The sequence below is a fragment of the Oryctolagus cuniculus genome, chromosome 1 (assembly GCF_051225735.1).
Source record: "Oryctolagus cuniculus isolate XC-2025 breed Fujian yellow rabbit chromosome 1, ASM5122573v1, whole genome shotgun sequence".
NCBI classification, from domain to species: Eukaryota; Metazoa; Chordata; class Mammalia; order Lagomorpha; family Leporidae; genus Oryctolagus; species Oryctolagus cuniculus.
The window spans coordinates 208,897,973-208,914,038 of NC_142867.1; the positions used below are offsets into that span (position 1 = coordinate 208,897,973).

At 43.2% G+C, this 16,066-nt stretch overlaps 1 protein-coding gene across 3 annotated transcripts in view; it reads right to left on the minus strand.

The window, feature by feature from the left end:
• Positions 1–16,066, minus strand: part of ABCA1 (ATP binding cassette subfamily A member 1) — a 137,497-nt gene that overhangs the window by 91,418 nt on the left and 30,013 nt on the right. For all 3 annotated transcript variants that reach the window (XR_016224583.1, XM_008257418.5, XM_008257475.5), the window contains exons 3-5: positions 6,194–6,287; positions 941–1,082; positions 86–204 (exon numbers count right to left, since the gene is read on the minus strand). Coding sequence is in view for 2 of the 3 variants with exons in the window: in XM_008257418.5 (XP_008255640.3) it covers positions 86–204; positions 941–1,082; positions 6,194–6,287 (355 nt within the window). In the remaining variant the exon portion in view is untranslated. The remainder of the gene's footprint in view (positions 1–85; positions 205–940; positions 1,083–6,193; positions 6,288–16,066) is intronic.

Here is a 16,066-nt window from a genome sequence, read left to right on the forward strand (position 1 = left end):
TCACGTGAACCAGCCCCAGGCCACCTGGACTGCTCTCTGGCCCTGGTGCAGGTCAACCCTCAGTGCACAGAAGGTCTTGGCTTACTTGAGTTGGAATTCTTGATCTGCTGCAACGTTCTCAGAACTTTGTGTATGTCCTTCATGCTGGTGTCTTTCTGGCTGTATAGAAGAAGCCTCCGGGCATCAGAGAACAGGCGAGACACACTGGAAAAGGCGCAAGAAGAGTAGTAAAGGCTAAGTTAGGCTAGCTGCCTCTGCTGCTTTGTAAACTGGCTGCCAAGTACATGTACTCCAACCTGGCTTCCAGCCCATCCACAGACAGGCCCTGGCCATGCCTGCTGCTCCCTATAGCCAACTTCATTGACAATCCACGCCCCCATCCACTCACCCATCATCCCTGCCCGATGCTCTTCCTCATGCAAATCTGACCAGCCTTAATGCTCAGACCATCACACACACAGAAACAGACACACACTCACCCCCAGTGCCAACTTATCCATGAGACACAGTAGGCATGGTGCCTAGGTCCCAGGATACTTTTAGGGCCCAGAAAATATTTACTGTCTTTCAAAATAAAAATAAAAATAGGAATGAATGAATGAATCCAGTCTGTATTACATTCATCTTCATACCAATACACTAATAAAATATAACTTTAATCTTTTTGTTTAGAAGAAGGGCCATGAGGACTTTGGAGTTTATGCCAAATGAATATTATAATGTGGTGCTTCCTGCCCTGGCCTCAGCTTCCTCAGAACTGTCTTGAAGCACCTCCTACAGTCCTCAGCCCACTCTAACTCACAGCCTGACTCTGTGCTTTTACAAAGGCAACTTCACGCAAATCCACTCATTCAAAATTCTCCAGAAGGGAAAGACAAGAAGAGAAGGATAAATGTTAACGAACAAGTCAGAGGGGAAAAAAATCTCATCTGGTACTTACATGGATTTGTTAAAGTTTCCAACAACTCCAGGGGCCTCACCAGGAGTTGGATAACGGAAACAAGGGTTGTTGGCATTACAGATAATCCCCTGAACCCAAGGAAGTGTTCCTGCGGAGGGCATGGCTTTATTTGGAAAGTGGCCTGTTGAAATACAGGACAGGAAAAACACAGTGAGAAACATTAATTCTTTGAAGTGATTTTGAGATTCCACCTACACAATGCCTCATCCCAAATCTGTCTATCACATTCTCCACAGCCCAGAGACCTCCCTCTTCTGGACTAATCCAAGCCTGAATTAGAAACTTACAGGCCAGCATTGCAGAACGATGGGTTAAGCCACTGCCTGTAACATCAGCACTCCATATGATAGAGTTCAAGTCCAGGCTGCTCCACTTCCTATCCAGCTCCCTGCTAATGCACCTGGGAAAGCAGTGGAAGGCAACCCAACACCTTCAGCCCCAATATCCACGTGGAGACCCGAATGAAGTTCCTGGCTCCTGGTTTCAGCCTGGCCCAGCCCTGGCAGTTGCAGCAACTTGGGGAGTGAACCAGAAGATGGAAGATCTTTCTCTCTCTCTCTCTTGCTCTCATTCTCGCTCTCACTCTGTGTGTGTGTATGTGTATATATATGTGTGTGTGTATATATATATATATATGTATGTGTATGTGTATATATATGTGTGTGTGTATATATATATATATATATACACACACATATATATGTATATATGTATAAAACTCTGCCTTACAACTAAATAGAATAAATCTTTAAAAAAACGAAAGTTGGCATCAGATGTAAGTTCTTAATGTACTTGACATCATCTGCAGAGTGGAGTTCATGACACCAATGTTGGAGAAGCAGTAAGTGGTCACCATTGTTCATCTTTTCCTGCCAACCTCACCTCTCAGTCACATGGAGGAGGGGCAGACAGGGAGGTTGGGAATGACCTAATCCACTTCCTCACACTCGAAGGAGGGAAGTACAGCAAGATATCATCGTCAGTGAAAAACACTCTGGGAGTCCCTAGGCACGACTGGGAGTAGAATCTGCATTTCCATGATCCTAATCCAATCCCTTCCAAGTACACCTGCAGCCTCTTTTATTTTTTTTTAAGATTTTTATTTATTTATTTATTTGAGAGGTAGAGTTACAGACAGTGAGAGGGAGAGACAGAAAGAAAGGTCTTCCTTCCATTGGTTCACTCCCCAGATGGCCGCAACAGTTGGAGCTGCGCCAGTCTGAAGCCAGGAGCCAGGAGCTTCTTCCAGGTCTCCCACACGGGTGCAGGGGCCCAAGCAATTGGGCCATCTTCTACTGCTTTCCCAGGCCATAGCAGAGAGCTGGATTAGAAGAGGGGCAGGCAGGACTTGAACCCGGCGCCCATATGGGATGCCGGTGCCACAGGTGGAGGACTAACCTACTGCACCACGGCGCCAGCCCCCTGCAGCCTCTTTTATAATCTCACTATTCTCAATCCCTTTTGGGCTTCTCTCCAATCTGCTAAACATTTGTTAGTCTCACCTCCTCTTCCAGCCGAATAACTCCTCAAGAACACCTTAAAAATACACTGACGTGGGGCTACTATTGTTACGATTTCATCAGCATCCAAACAAGGAGGCCCCGTACTAGGTCACCTCTTCACTCTCCTCTCCTTTACAGGGGGCTTCTTCCAAACAGAATGATTGGGCATATTTGGGCTGGCTCTGGGCTTCAAGGGCAGTTTGGCTTGTGGCAGTCACCTATGGGTGCCATGCATGAGGACCAAGATAAATGTGCCCTGAGCCAGGAACTCTCAAGCCAAGGACCGAGAAGTTTTCATTCGGAGAGAAGGGCTGTGGCTCCAGTGTTCATCACATTCTTAGGGTCATCTCTGACCCCCAAAGAGCTACCAACCCATAGGAAGCACAGCTCACAGGCTCCAATTAGAACTCATGAACATCGTTGCAACTTGCTAAGCAACGACTTTGGCCAAGCCACTGATCCACAAATCCTCAGTTTCCTCATCTGCAAAACGTTGAGGAAATTATAATCTACTTTACAGAGCTGTGGTATACATGGTGTGAGGTCTTACCAGCACAGCACTTCTGCAGAGTGTGCAGCACAGGATAAAGGCTCAGCAAATGAGCCTCTGAGAACTTTCCAGGCACTGTGGTCCTGAGGCTACACTAGTACTTATTCTGCTACTGTCCAGCCAGCACACTCCTTCCTTCTCATGGTTACAGCCTTCCATCTTCATGCAGAGGCCAACAGAGTCTCCCCACAAGTTAAGCCTAAGTTAGAACCTTGCTGCCCTTTGCATTTCAGTATCAGGGCCCTTCTGTTGTTTTCTTCTATCTACCTTCCAACCAGAGAGACCACACCCAGAGCAAGGATGTGACAATATCTGACCACCAGAGCCACTCTCTGCAGGGACTCTGGCCTGTTGACCAGTTACTCTGTTAATCTCTATCTCCTCTGTTAATAGTTCAAGGAAAACCAAACAAGGCCCCTTGCCTAAGTCAGCTGCTTCTCATTCAAAGAGATTTATATAAGCCAACCAAATACTCGAAGGACCAAGGGACTCCCTCCTTTTATCCCCAGAAGATACTGACACTAAGGTCAGCGTCATGTGGGTCAAAAGCAGCACAGGGCAGCAATGGTGAGGTATTCCAGGCTGTCCTTTGGTGAAGGAAGCAGAGACCCTTCCTTGCTCATTGTGTCCCATCTTAACTGCAAGATGCAGCCTGGACATAGAGTGCACAGGACAACAACCAAGTAGTATAATGGACTCCCAGGATCCAGGGACATTATGAAGACCTTGATGGCTCTAGGTTGAACTGGGAAAGGTTTATGGGGAGAATTTTACACCGTTCTTTGCTCCAGAGACAAAACCTCTCCAAGTTTCACCTTAGCTTTGAACTATGCCCTTCCAACTAGGTCCCTAAAGGTGTTAAAAACAGAAGGTAAAGGGCCGTTTTTGTGGTACAGCGGGTTAAGCTGCCACCTGCAGCGCTGGCATCCCATACAGGCACTAGTTTGTGTCCCAGCTTCTCCACTTCCAATCCAGCTCCTTGCTAATGCTTTTGTACCTGGAAAAGCAGTGGAGGATGGCCCAACTGCTTGGGAGCCTACCCATGTGGGAGACCCAGAAGAAACTCCTGGCTCCTGGTTCCTGGCTCCTGCCTTCAGATCAGCACAGCTCCGCTCACTGCAGCCATTTGGGAGTGAACCAGCGGATTGAAGATCTCTATCTCTTCCTCTCTCTCTCTCTCTCTCTCTAACTCTGCCTTCCAGATAAATAAATAAATCTTAAAAAAAAAAAGGTAAGGTTGCAAGCAATACATAGGTGGATTATAAAAGACTAATCTGTCTTCTATATACAAAAGAATATATACAAAAGAATGTCACTGCCTTTATGAAAATCAGGTAGCTGGTCAGAATCAATCCCTCAGTCCTTCAAGAACACAGTCCCGGCAACTGGCAGAGCTAGGATCCACCTAATTTGTCTGATGCCAAAGTCTGTGCCATTTCCACTACACTATTTTGCCTGCTTGTGATCATTCTAGAAAGCGAATGACCTAGCAAATGAAAAAAAAAAAGAAGAAAAAAAACCTTTCAGTTTGCTCTAAAATATTTATTTCTGTGAGGTTCAAGGCAATGCTTAAATAAAATCAAATAAGCATTTGCTCATCAACCAAACCAACCTCTCTCAGATTCCAAGAAAGCAGAGCCAACTCACAGGTCCATAAACTGAGTATAAATTTCATTTTATGATTTTTTTGTGTGTGATTCAGAGAATCATATCTTAGGGAATGTTATTAAGGTTGGGTGTGTGTTTAAGCTGAATATATAAGATGTGGATTACCAGTGTTAATAACTGCCACTATATGCTGTTGATAAGAACCAGAACAGACCAAGAAACACAATGGAGAGCCTACTTCAATGTTCTCCTGGAAGAATAGTATCCTGGAAGCCTAGGTGTCAGGTGGGGGTGTGTGCAGAGCTAATCAGTATTAGGAAAAGTCCCTGGGATGGAGAAACCAAACCTCCAGCTGCAACTCCCACATAAATATTATCCTTTACATGTGGACATTTCTTCAGTGTCAGTCCAGTCATCAGGCCCATTCGTATGACTATGCCTGTGGGATGATAACCCCAGCAGCAATTATGTGAGACAGGTATTATTACACCTCTTTTTCAAAGAAGCTAACGTCCCTTGCCCAAGAGAATATGCCTAGTGAATGCTAAAACGAGGGTTCAAGCCCAGAACATCTGACATGTAGAACACATGTTCTATTCTTAGCCACCACGGAATTTTCTCCACTTGTAAAGGCCATCATCAAAACACATAATTGAGGGTCAGATGGCCTATGTTTTATTTCATTTCTATTACTAGATGTATTAGCTGGGGTAATTCCTGGATTCTGTCTGAGCTGCAATTTACCATCAATAAATTAAAGCATGGTTGGGCGTTTGGTGCAGCAGTTAAGACACTGCTTAGGATGTCCACATCCCATATTGGAACAGCTGCTCCTGATTCCAGCTTCCTCCTACGTACACCCTGGTGAGCAACAGATAATGGCTCAAGTATGTGGATTCCTGCCACCCATGGAAGACACTCAGACTGAGTTCCAGGCTCCAGGCTTTGGCCTGGCCAAGATCCAGTTGTTGCAGGCATTTAGGGAATCAATCAGTGGATGAAAGACCTGTCTTCCTTTCTCTTTCACTCTCTCTCTCTTTTCCTTTTCTCTACTTTTTAAATATTTTTTTTAATTTTAGAGAAATTAAAGCAAATGATAATAAAGTCTATTATACAAGAATCAAGTGAAATAACATTTATCAAACTGTGAAGTTCTACACAAATGCTGCTTAAAATTAGGTGTTCCCTGATTTGCAACCACATGAATAAGAGATCACACATATGGGAAAGACTGGCTGGCAGGAATGAGACAATATCATTAAGTCAGTGCCTTAAGGGCGCTTCTTAATCACCACTTTCTAAACTCTTAGGTTATTTTATTTTCTAGATTTAAAATGTGTGAAACAAATGTTGGGTATTGTGATAACTACTATTATCTCCATTCACTAGGACTGAAAATAGTCTCCTGAGATCTTCCCATTTCCAAAAAAATGAGAAGCCTAGATCTTCTGTTCCAAACCATTTGTGGTCTTCTCTGAAGACAATGTCTCTGAAAAAGTCAAATTAAGCCCATGTTCACTGCCTTGTCATGGCTTGCCTGGAGTGAGTCTCAGGCCCGATCCACATACTTACATTCATGTTGTTCATAGGGCGGGTAGCTCAGCCGGACGGAGATCAGGATCAGGAAGATGAACAGAGGCCAGGCCACTTCCAGCAACAGCTGACACTGAGTGCAAAGTAAGACAGAGCACCATGAATTTAAAGTCACACAGATTTCTAACGCTACTGCGCTTTGGGAAATCCACTGAAAAGTTCATTAGCAATTGATCTACTTCTCCATCCCCTCCTACCACTGTCTAAGCTTTAATAATCTTGAATTGCTTACAGTTCCCACTCTACAACAATATACCACTCCATTCCCATATGCCTCAAGCAAGGGAGGAGGCTACCCTTCCTGCTTCACTGGGCTCACTTCTACTCATTTTTCATGACTCAACTTGGGGGGGATAATTTCCTTTTTTATCTTATTTTATTTTTTAAATTGTGGATAACATGAAATACATATGTATTTTACAGAGAAACTAGCACAATATTTCAACAGATACATACAGCAAAAAAAAAAAAAAAACATACAAGGCAATTAGTCTTTCCATTTCCTTTATCATGCTATAGTTACCCTACTGCAGAAAGACAAATATTGTACGTTTTCTCTCACATGTGTAAGTTTTAATACACACACACACATATATTCCAGATAAATCTAAAACAGTGATTACTGGAGTCTAAGAAGGAAGGCGGGATGGGAGGAGACCTAATGGGTACTAATGAGCAGTCAGGTGGAACACTATGGTGCTAGTGTGCCATAGCTTCCTTTCCTGTGACCCCAGCCTGAGTTAGACGTCCTTCTCCTGGATTCCCACACAACCCAGGCACACACTTCCCACAGTGAGTTCCTCTGGCCCTATTTCTATCACTGGCTTCTTCACCATACCCTCAGCATCATACTGGGTGCATCTTCCATTGCATAAAATATTCTCTTAAAACACGGATCTTCATGTCTGCTGGACATTCTTCCACTAATGAACAGACCATAATCTGACCTCTCAGCTGTTGCTAGTGCTTCAGATTGTTGGCAGAGGCAGGGAGGGGGGATGTATTTGTTTGTCATTTGACTTTTTGCAATTTTAAATAATCAGTTTTTCAATTTCTAAAGGCCTTTGATAGGGTTTTGCAAAACTTTGGGTTTTTTTAATAGTTTTTTTTAAAGATTTTATTTATTTGAGAGTTAGAGCCACAGACAGTAAGAGGTAGAGACAGAGAGAAAGGTCTTCCCTCCATTGGTTCACTCTCCAAATAGCTGCTATGGCCGGCATTGCGCCAATCCGAAGCCAGGAGCCAGGAGCCTCCTCCTAGTCCCCAACGTGGGTGCCGGCGCCCAAGGACCTGGGCCATCCTCCACTGCTTTCCCAGGCCACAGCAGAGAACTGGACTAGAAGTGGAGCAGCCACGACTAGAACTGGCGCCCATATGGGATGCCAGCGCCACAGGAGGAGGACTGTGCCACAGCGCCAGCCCCTGCATTAAACTTGCTTTGAATCTGCTTTCAGGAAGGAAATAAGATAATAACTGTGAATGTAGAAAGGTGAATATTTTAACTTTCCTACATCTTCTAAATCTTCCATAATGAGCATCTATAACTTCCATAATAGAACAAAATATCCCTGTTACCAGAATACTATAGATAACAGTTGCATAGACAAAGAAAAAATGCAAACCATCCCTCTCTGGAAGGAACCACGCTGACAATGGGGTCCCTTTCAAGACCAAAGATTAGGACAGTCTTGCTAAATATTTCTGTAAATCCCAAAGAGGCAACACATCCTGAAATCTCAAAGCTTACTAATGACATTCAGCTATTTTTTTAGGAGCAAAAGGTACTAAAATTTATTAACATAAACAGAAAAATACCACAACATGGGCCTCGTACACCAAGTACAAATGTCCTATTTTTCTTCAAAGAGAATATCATTTTATTTTGCAATTCATGTTTTAAAATTGATATGTATGTATATCAAAACATCATGCTGCATTCCTTAAATATACACAATTTTTATTTTTCAGTTATATCTCAATAAGGGCAGGAGAAAGCCATTTCTTTCCTGCCAAAGAACACAACCATGACTCTGAAAATAAGCTTTTCTTCCTGCTGAGCCGCATGTCCCTTCTCCAAGGTCCCCAGGTCCTCAGTGCCTTTATCAGCATTTGGCACAGCAGGGGCCCTATTTATACATGAGCTTCTCCCTCCTGTCACTTCTCACTAGGTCCCCACATGATAAGGGCTTCAAAAATGTCTGTTGTGTAAGGGAATGCATTGAAGTTCATAAAATAATGAACACACAGACACAAATCAGCTGAGCCCTTTGGGAAAGCAATTTGGCAATATGTATTCAAAAGTCATGTTTATCTCCTTTGCCCAAGTAATATTCCTGGGAATTTATCTTAGGGAACTAAATTTAAAATATCAAAAAAGCTGGATATATGACTTTATTTATTCATTGGAACATTGTAACTACAAAATATTGGAAACAACTTAATTGCACAGCAATAGGGAAATGATTAAATAATGGTACATCCATTTGACAACATATTATGCAGTCATTATATCAGTGTTTATGAAACACTGTTAACTATATAATATTAAGAGAAAAATGCAGAACACAAAACTGCACGCATTCCAAGCTTGAAGATAAATAATATCACATACAAATATTAACAAAGACAGGACTAGGCTTTTTTAAAAATGAAATGTAAATGAATTTGGAAAATAATAACTCAGAAAAATAAAATTATGAATAAGAGAAACAATCATCAACTGTGAAGCTCTGAAGCCTCTATTTGTACTTTTAAGACAAACAGGAGCCAGTATGTATTTAAAATCCAGTATGTACTAGGCATAGTTCATGTGTATTGTTCCATTTAACCCTCAAACAACCTATGAGGCAGGAATTACTAATGTCTCTGTTGTACATGTAGAAAAGGCTATAGCTCCAGGAAGGGTGCACCACAGAGCTAGTCAGTGACAGGGCTGAGGTTAGTAACCAGGTCTGCAGACTCTGGGGACCATTAAGTCCTACCTGACGCAGCAGGTGCACCAGGTGGGCGCCTGCTTCACTGGGCATCTCAGCAGGTTCCACTGAGGTCAGACGTTTTCATCTTCCCTAAGCCTAGAGACTTAGAGTGGTTACAGCCAATGCTGAGCGCCCACTGTGGACTCAGAATTTGTTTATATCTCACCTCCAGTATTTAATTCACAATAATCCTGTGAGGGAGGCAGTAGCATCTCTATTTTAAAAGTGAAAAAACTTAGACCGGCACCGTGGTGTAGCAGGTAAAGCCACCATCTACAGTGCCGGCATCCCATATGGTCACCAGTTTGAGTCCCAGCTGCTCCACTTCCGATCCAGCTCCCTGCTGATGCACCTAGGAAAGCAGTGAAAGCATCCTGAGTCCTTGGGCCCTTGTACCCACAGGAGAGACCAGGAAGAGGCTCCTGGCTCCTGGCTTTGGATCAGCCCAGCTTCGTCCACTGCAGCTATTTAGGGAGTAAACCCACAGGTGGAAGATTTCTCTCTCTCTCTCTCTCTCTCTCTCTCTCTCTCGATCTCTCGATCTCTTTGCCTCTCTGTAATTCTGCCTTTCAAATAAATAAATAATAAAAATCATTTTTTAAAAAAGATCTGTTTATTAAAAGAAAATAAGAAGTGAAGAAACTTAGGTTTGGAAAAGTAATGAGCTACAGCCTGGTAAGGCTAAGAAACTGCATCGGGACTGAACTCAGACCTACTGACCCCTAAATGCAAGCTTTAAAGCCCATCATGCTGCCTCACGGAGCTATGCTTGGGGCACACAGCTGTTAAGATACTCTGTGTAAGGGGCAGGCATTTGGCACAACAGATAAGATATCACTTGAGATGCCTGCATCCCATATCAGAGCGCTTGGGTTCAAGTCCCAGCTCTCCTCCCAAATCCAACTTCCTGCTTATGCGCACCCTGGAAGGCAGCTAGCGATAGACCAAGTAGCTGGCTCCCTGCCACTCACACAGGAGACCAGATTCAATTCCTGTCTCCTAGATTCAGACTGGCTCAGTTCCAGCTATGGGCATTTGAGTACTGAATCAGCAGACAGATCTTTTTCTTTCTCTCTCTCTCTCTCTCCCTCTCCCTCTCCCTCTTCTTCTCTCCCTCTCTCCCTCTCTCCCCACTCTTCCTACTCTGACTTTATAAGTAAAATAAATCAATTTTAAATATATATATATATATATATATATACACACACATATATATGCCACTTAAGAGGAACCCAGCACTTGCCAGCCCTGCTAAGCACTGAGTCAAGCCTTATGTCCCTGGACACCTCTGCAGCACCACATCTAGGACCCTGTTGTGCAGCAGATGCTCAAAATATGCTGGCTAGCTAAAAAAAAAATAAATAAATCTTCCCCACAGCACTGAAACAAAGGACACAAAGGAAAACTTGCAAACCATTTTCAGCAGCTGAAGTCAGTGTGTATAAGAACACTAGGGAACCAGGTAAGGGAAAGACAGGTAGTCATAATAATAATAATAAGATAATACCTCAATAGGTCTAGCTACACACCAAGTGCTGTAGCTACATTAACTCATTTAATTGCCAACCAACCCATTTAGTACTATACCCATTCACAGATGCAGAAACTGAGGCTCAAGGAGTTAACAAATTTCCCAAAGATACAAGATTGGTAAATTGCAGAGCTTGGATTCAAAGTCAACTGACTCGGGGATCCATGCCCTTTGCCACTATGCACCTCTACCTCCATGTGCCCCTTCCACACCAGAGTACGGAAACTCCAGATTCTTCAAAGTCTTTGATGAGCTGAGATTACTAACACATATGAATGGACAAATGAATGAATGGACGGCTTCCAAAGCTCACATCACCCAAACCACAAAGACAAAATCAAATCTGTGCCCACTTACCCCACAGCTCTAAAATTATTTCTGTCATTGAACACAGAATCCACATTCCAAACTCAGGACACGTTTTAGGTATTTCTTTCCCTAACAGCCTTCCACTAGACACCTAACTTGACTTCTGCCACGAATGCCATTCTGCCTTCACTCATTACCAAAATGAGATTTCTCCACCCTTCTTAGATGAGCACATTTCCTAAGCAGAGACTCTCAGAAATAGCTTGGAATAGTTGGCCCTTCACTGCTGGGTAATCCTTCAGGAAACTCCCCTAGATGTTGCTTTAGGACCTGTGCACCCGACTCGACTCCTCCTCGATCCAGGAGTGGGAAGAGGTGGAGGAACAACGTTTTCAAAAGGTGTTTCTCACCATTTCAGAAACTCCTTTGTTTAGTGCTGGGTATTGACTCTGGTGTTGAATGAATGCTACGCCGAGATGCTCTGGGAGGCATGGAAGCATCTCTTCACTTCCTCTCTCACTATTCCTTGTCTATACCACAGAGATAAGATGAGCAAGCACCGCCACAGCTGGGCTTCTCAAGATCCCCTCCACTGACATTCGGAGCCAGACGAACCACTGAGGGGGAATCTCCTATGAACGTACGGTGTTTGGCAGCGTTCTCTCCTCTACCCAGTAGATACCAGTAGCACACTGTCTCCTTCCCAGGATTCTGACAATGCAAAATATCTCTAGACATTACTTAGCGTCCCAGATGACGGGCAGTAGAGACTGCCCTGAGCTGAGAACCACTGCTCTAGTCTTACTGTGAGGATTAAATGTTATGTCATGAAAAAGTCTTAGCACAGAGTCTAGCACATACTGGTTGTCATCATCATCATCATTATGTAATTCAATATGTAGCAAAACACTTTTGAATGCATTCAGAGCTGAGCAGATATCTCACATACAACAGAGGTACACGGGCCCTGGAGTATTCATGACTAACCTTTCTTGCAGGTTTCAGAAGCTCCATAAACTATAACCCAGTCACTCTGTGAATGCAGTTAGCTACCTTGGGCTAAGGACACAGTCATGGCCATATTAATTCAAGGCTGGGCAGAGCAAGGGCCATGCTTCAAGAACACAGAAAACCCATGGAATAAAATTTAGCCTTGGGCAAGAGTCTTCTGAATAATGGTATCACCCCCAAAATTCAATTCATTGCTCAAAAAAGAAGCCACTGCTTTTCAGTATTGAGTTGAAGATTCTTGAGATTACAAAGGGGCATAAAAAAAAATCAGAAATGAAGAGACAAAAATATCCTTTCTGTGTACAGCAAGGAAATTCAAGAGAATCTACAAAATTTACTTAAAAACTCAAACTCATTTGAAAACATGGATAAATTAACCAAAATCAAGGTAAATACTTCTAAGTATAAGCACTACTTTAAGCCTGTGATAGACAATTAAATTAATATCATGTGGGGAGGAGAAAACAAAACTATAGTAAAAACAGACACAAACAAAAAACAGTTATAAACTGAATGCAAATCATATAATTCTTACATAAAGAAAACCATAGAGCTCCAGTAAATTAAAAAAAAAAAAAAGGAGATGGGGGGGGGCTGGTTTTGTGGCCTAGCGGGTATAAAGTTGCCACCCGTGATGCTAGCATCCTAAATAGGCACTGATTCAAGTCCAGCTGCTCCACTTCCAATCCAACTCCCTGCTAATGGCCTGGGAAAAGCAGCCAAAGATGGCCCAATGGGGCCAGCACTGTGGCATAGCAGGTAAAGCCACCACCTACAATGCTGGCATCACATATGGGCACCTGTTCAAGTCCTAGCTGCTCTACTCCTGATCCAGCTCTCTGCTATGGCCTGGGAAAGCAGTAGAGGATGGCCCAAGTGCTTGGGCCCCTGCACCCACATGGGAGACCTGGAAGTTCCAGGCTCCTGGCTTCAAATCAACCAAGCTCCAGTCATTGTAGCCATCTGGGGAGTGAACTAGCAGATGAAAGATCTCTCTCTCTCTCTCTCTCTCTCTGCCTCTGCCTCTGCCTCTGCCTTTCTGTAACTTTGCCTTTCAAATAAATAAAATAAATCTTAAAAAAAAAAAAAAAAAAAGATGGCCCAAATGCTTGGGCCCCTGCCGCCTATGTGAAAGACCCAGATAAAGCTCCTAGCTCCTGACTTCAGCCCGGCCCAGCCCTGGCCATTTCGGCCATCTGGAGAGTGAATCAGCGGATGCAAGTTCCTTTTCTCTCTGTCTCTCCCTCTCTTTTTCTAAAAAGGAAGATGGGAATTAATGAGATCTAAGCCATACTTCTGGATGGGAATATTTTATGTTCAGGTTTCCCAAGTTGATTTACAGATTTAACATAACTTCACTTCAAATAGTACGAAGATAGTTTTCAGAAATTTACAAGATAATGCGATTCAGAAGAGACCAGAGAATATTTGGAGAGGCAACAAAGTGTGGGACAATGAGTTCCCCCAGATATCAGATGTTCATCGGGGTAGGAGCACATTCTCTGGGCTATATCAGCACCAACATAAAAATGACAAATGCCCAAAGGAATATCTCCAAAATAGCCTCCCATACAGATAAGATTTCATAAATATTCCCAAAATAACTAGGAAAGAAGTTACTGTTTAACCAAAGTCACTGTAATGACACAATATGCATGTAAAGAAAAATGAATGCTAGACTCATTCCTAACACCACACACACACTTCAATTAGGCACAAAAACTTTAAACTGATATCTTAAAGATCAAATCAGATAAACATACAAGGGAAAAGGCCGTTTTTAAAACCATGCCTGCCTTCTGGAACTTTGTAGCCTCACGCACTGTTGGTGGCTTTTTAAACAGGCTTGATCCCTGGGAGGGCCATCTGGCCATACATTTCCAGGGCCATTCCCTTTGACCTAGTAATTCTACCCCTGAGATTCCGGCCTAAGGAAATACTACAAACGTTAAGAAAAAGCTCTATGATAAAATCTGTATGAATTTTTAAAATTTTACTTATTTGAAAGGCAGAGCTAGGGAGGGAGAGAGACCCAGCTTCCATCCACTGGTTTGTCCCCAAATGCCCAAATTATACTGGGTTGGGCCAGGTCAAAACCAGGAGCCAGGCATTCAATCCAGGTCTCCTATATGGGTGGCAAGGACCCAATCACTCAATTCATTACCTGCTGCCTCTCAGGGTGTGTGTTCATGGGAAGCTGGAATTAGGGGTGAAGAAGACCAGAACCCAGGTCTTCGCATATGGGATACCACATTCCAAGTTGCATCTTAACCACTATGACAAACATTTACCAATAAAGTCGCTATAGTAATTTCCTTATAACAGCAAACACTGGGAAGAAATGTTGGCAATAGGATTTGAACTTATGAAATAAAAACTGTGTTGACAGATTACTATAAAGTTACTGGGAATGGTAATGCCATCATCTCACAAAAGATTGGGAGCCCAACTATTCAGCCTTTCTCTTAGTAACTCACTAACAGCCCTGTCTTCACCTGTGAAACAGAAATCGTTAAATTGGAGTCCCCTGGTATGTTTCTAACTCTACCATTTGGGGCAAGTCAGCTTGAGCATGTCCCAAATTATATATCTCTTCCCTCTCTTATTCCTACTCTTATGTTTAACAGGGATCACATTTCAGTTAAATTTCAACACTTAAGAATAACTGTGTAATGCATCCCTCAGAACTGCTAAGAACAGATAATGGATATCAAAGTACTTTGAAAACAACAAAACACAGGCAATAGTTACTATAAATATAAAGATCATTTGAAACAGGAATATACACATTAAACAACATTGAATGAAAAGCAAAAACAGCATAAAACAGTATGTATGTACGTAATGATTATTACTGCTTTATTGGGCTATTGCCAGTCAAGTTTTCTCTGCCAAGAACCACAAGGCTGATGACCCGCGTGCCTGCGGCCCACAGACCTCAGGGACGCCTTTCGCACATAAACTAAAATTCAACTGTCCTTTCCCAACTTCGAGGCCCTGTGAAATCTGGTCTCCTCTCCAGCCAGTCTTCCTTTTTCCACCAGTGTCCCTGGCTTCTTTGTTCCGTGAACAGGGACATGCACCTAGTCACCGCCAGGATGTGATGGTCTGATCTCCAAGCTGTGACCCTCGCCTGGTTAACTGATGCTTGAACTTCACAGCACTCACATTACATTCTAAGTGAAGGTGCAGGACAGGCATCGTGGCACAGTGGGTTAAACCACAGCTTCCCACATCAGAGTCCGATTTGAGTTTCAGCTGCTCTACTTCTAATCCAGCTTCCTGCTATGTGCACCCTGGGCAGTAGTAAGCTCTGGCTCAAGTACTTGGAGCCCTGCTACTCATGTGGAAGACCAGACTGAAATCCAGGCTACTGGCTTTGGCCTGGACCAGCCTTGGCTATTGTTGGCATTTGGGGTATAAAAAGTAGATGGAAAATCTTTGCCCTTCTCTCTCCCTCTGCCTTTCATGCAGATGAAAATAAATAAACAAACAAATATTTAAAAAATAATAAATGGTGGCCGGCGTTGTGGCATAGTGGGTAAAGCCACTGCCTGCAGCACTGGTATCCCATATGAGCACCAGTGGAGGTCCCACCTGTTCCACTTCCTATCCACCTCCCCTCTAATGTGCCTGGGAAGGCAGTGAAAGATGGCCTATGTGTTTGGGCCCCTGCACCCACGTGGGAGACCTGGAAGAAGCTCCTGGCTCCTGGCTTCAGACTGGCCCAGCCCCGGCCGTTGTGGTCATTTGGAGAGGGAGCCAGAGGCTAGAAGATTCTCTGTCTCTCCCTCTCTCTCTCTGTAACTCCACCTTTCAAAATAAATGCATAAATCTTTAGAAAAAATAATAATAAATGAAGTCCCTACCCATACTTGTTAGTGTATAATGTAGTACTATACTTTGTGTGGTTTGTATCTTCGTACTACTTACCACAGTTAAGGTTTTTACTAATGTGATGTGCTTCATACCTGCTTTTTACACTAAACTCTAAGCACCATATGTGCAGAGATCTTGTCAGTATTG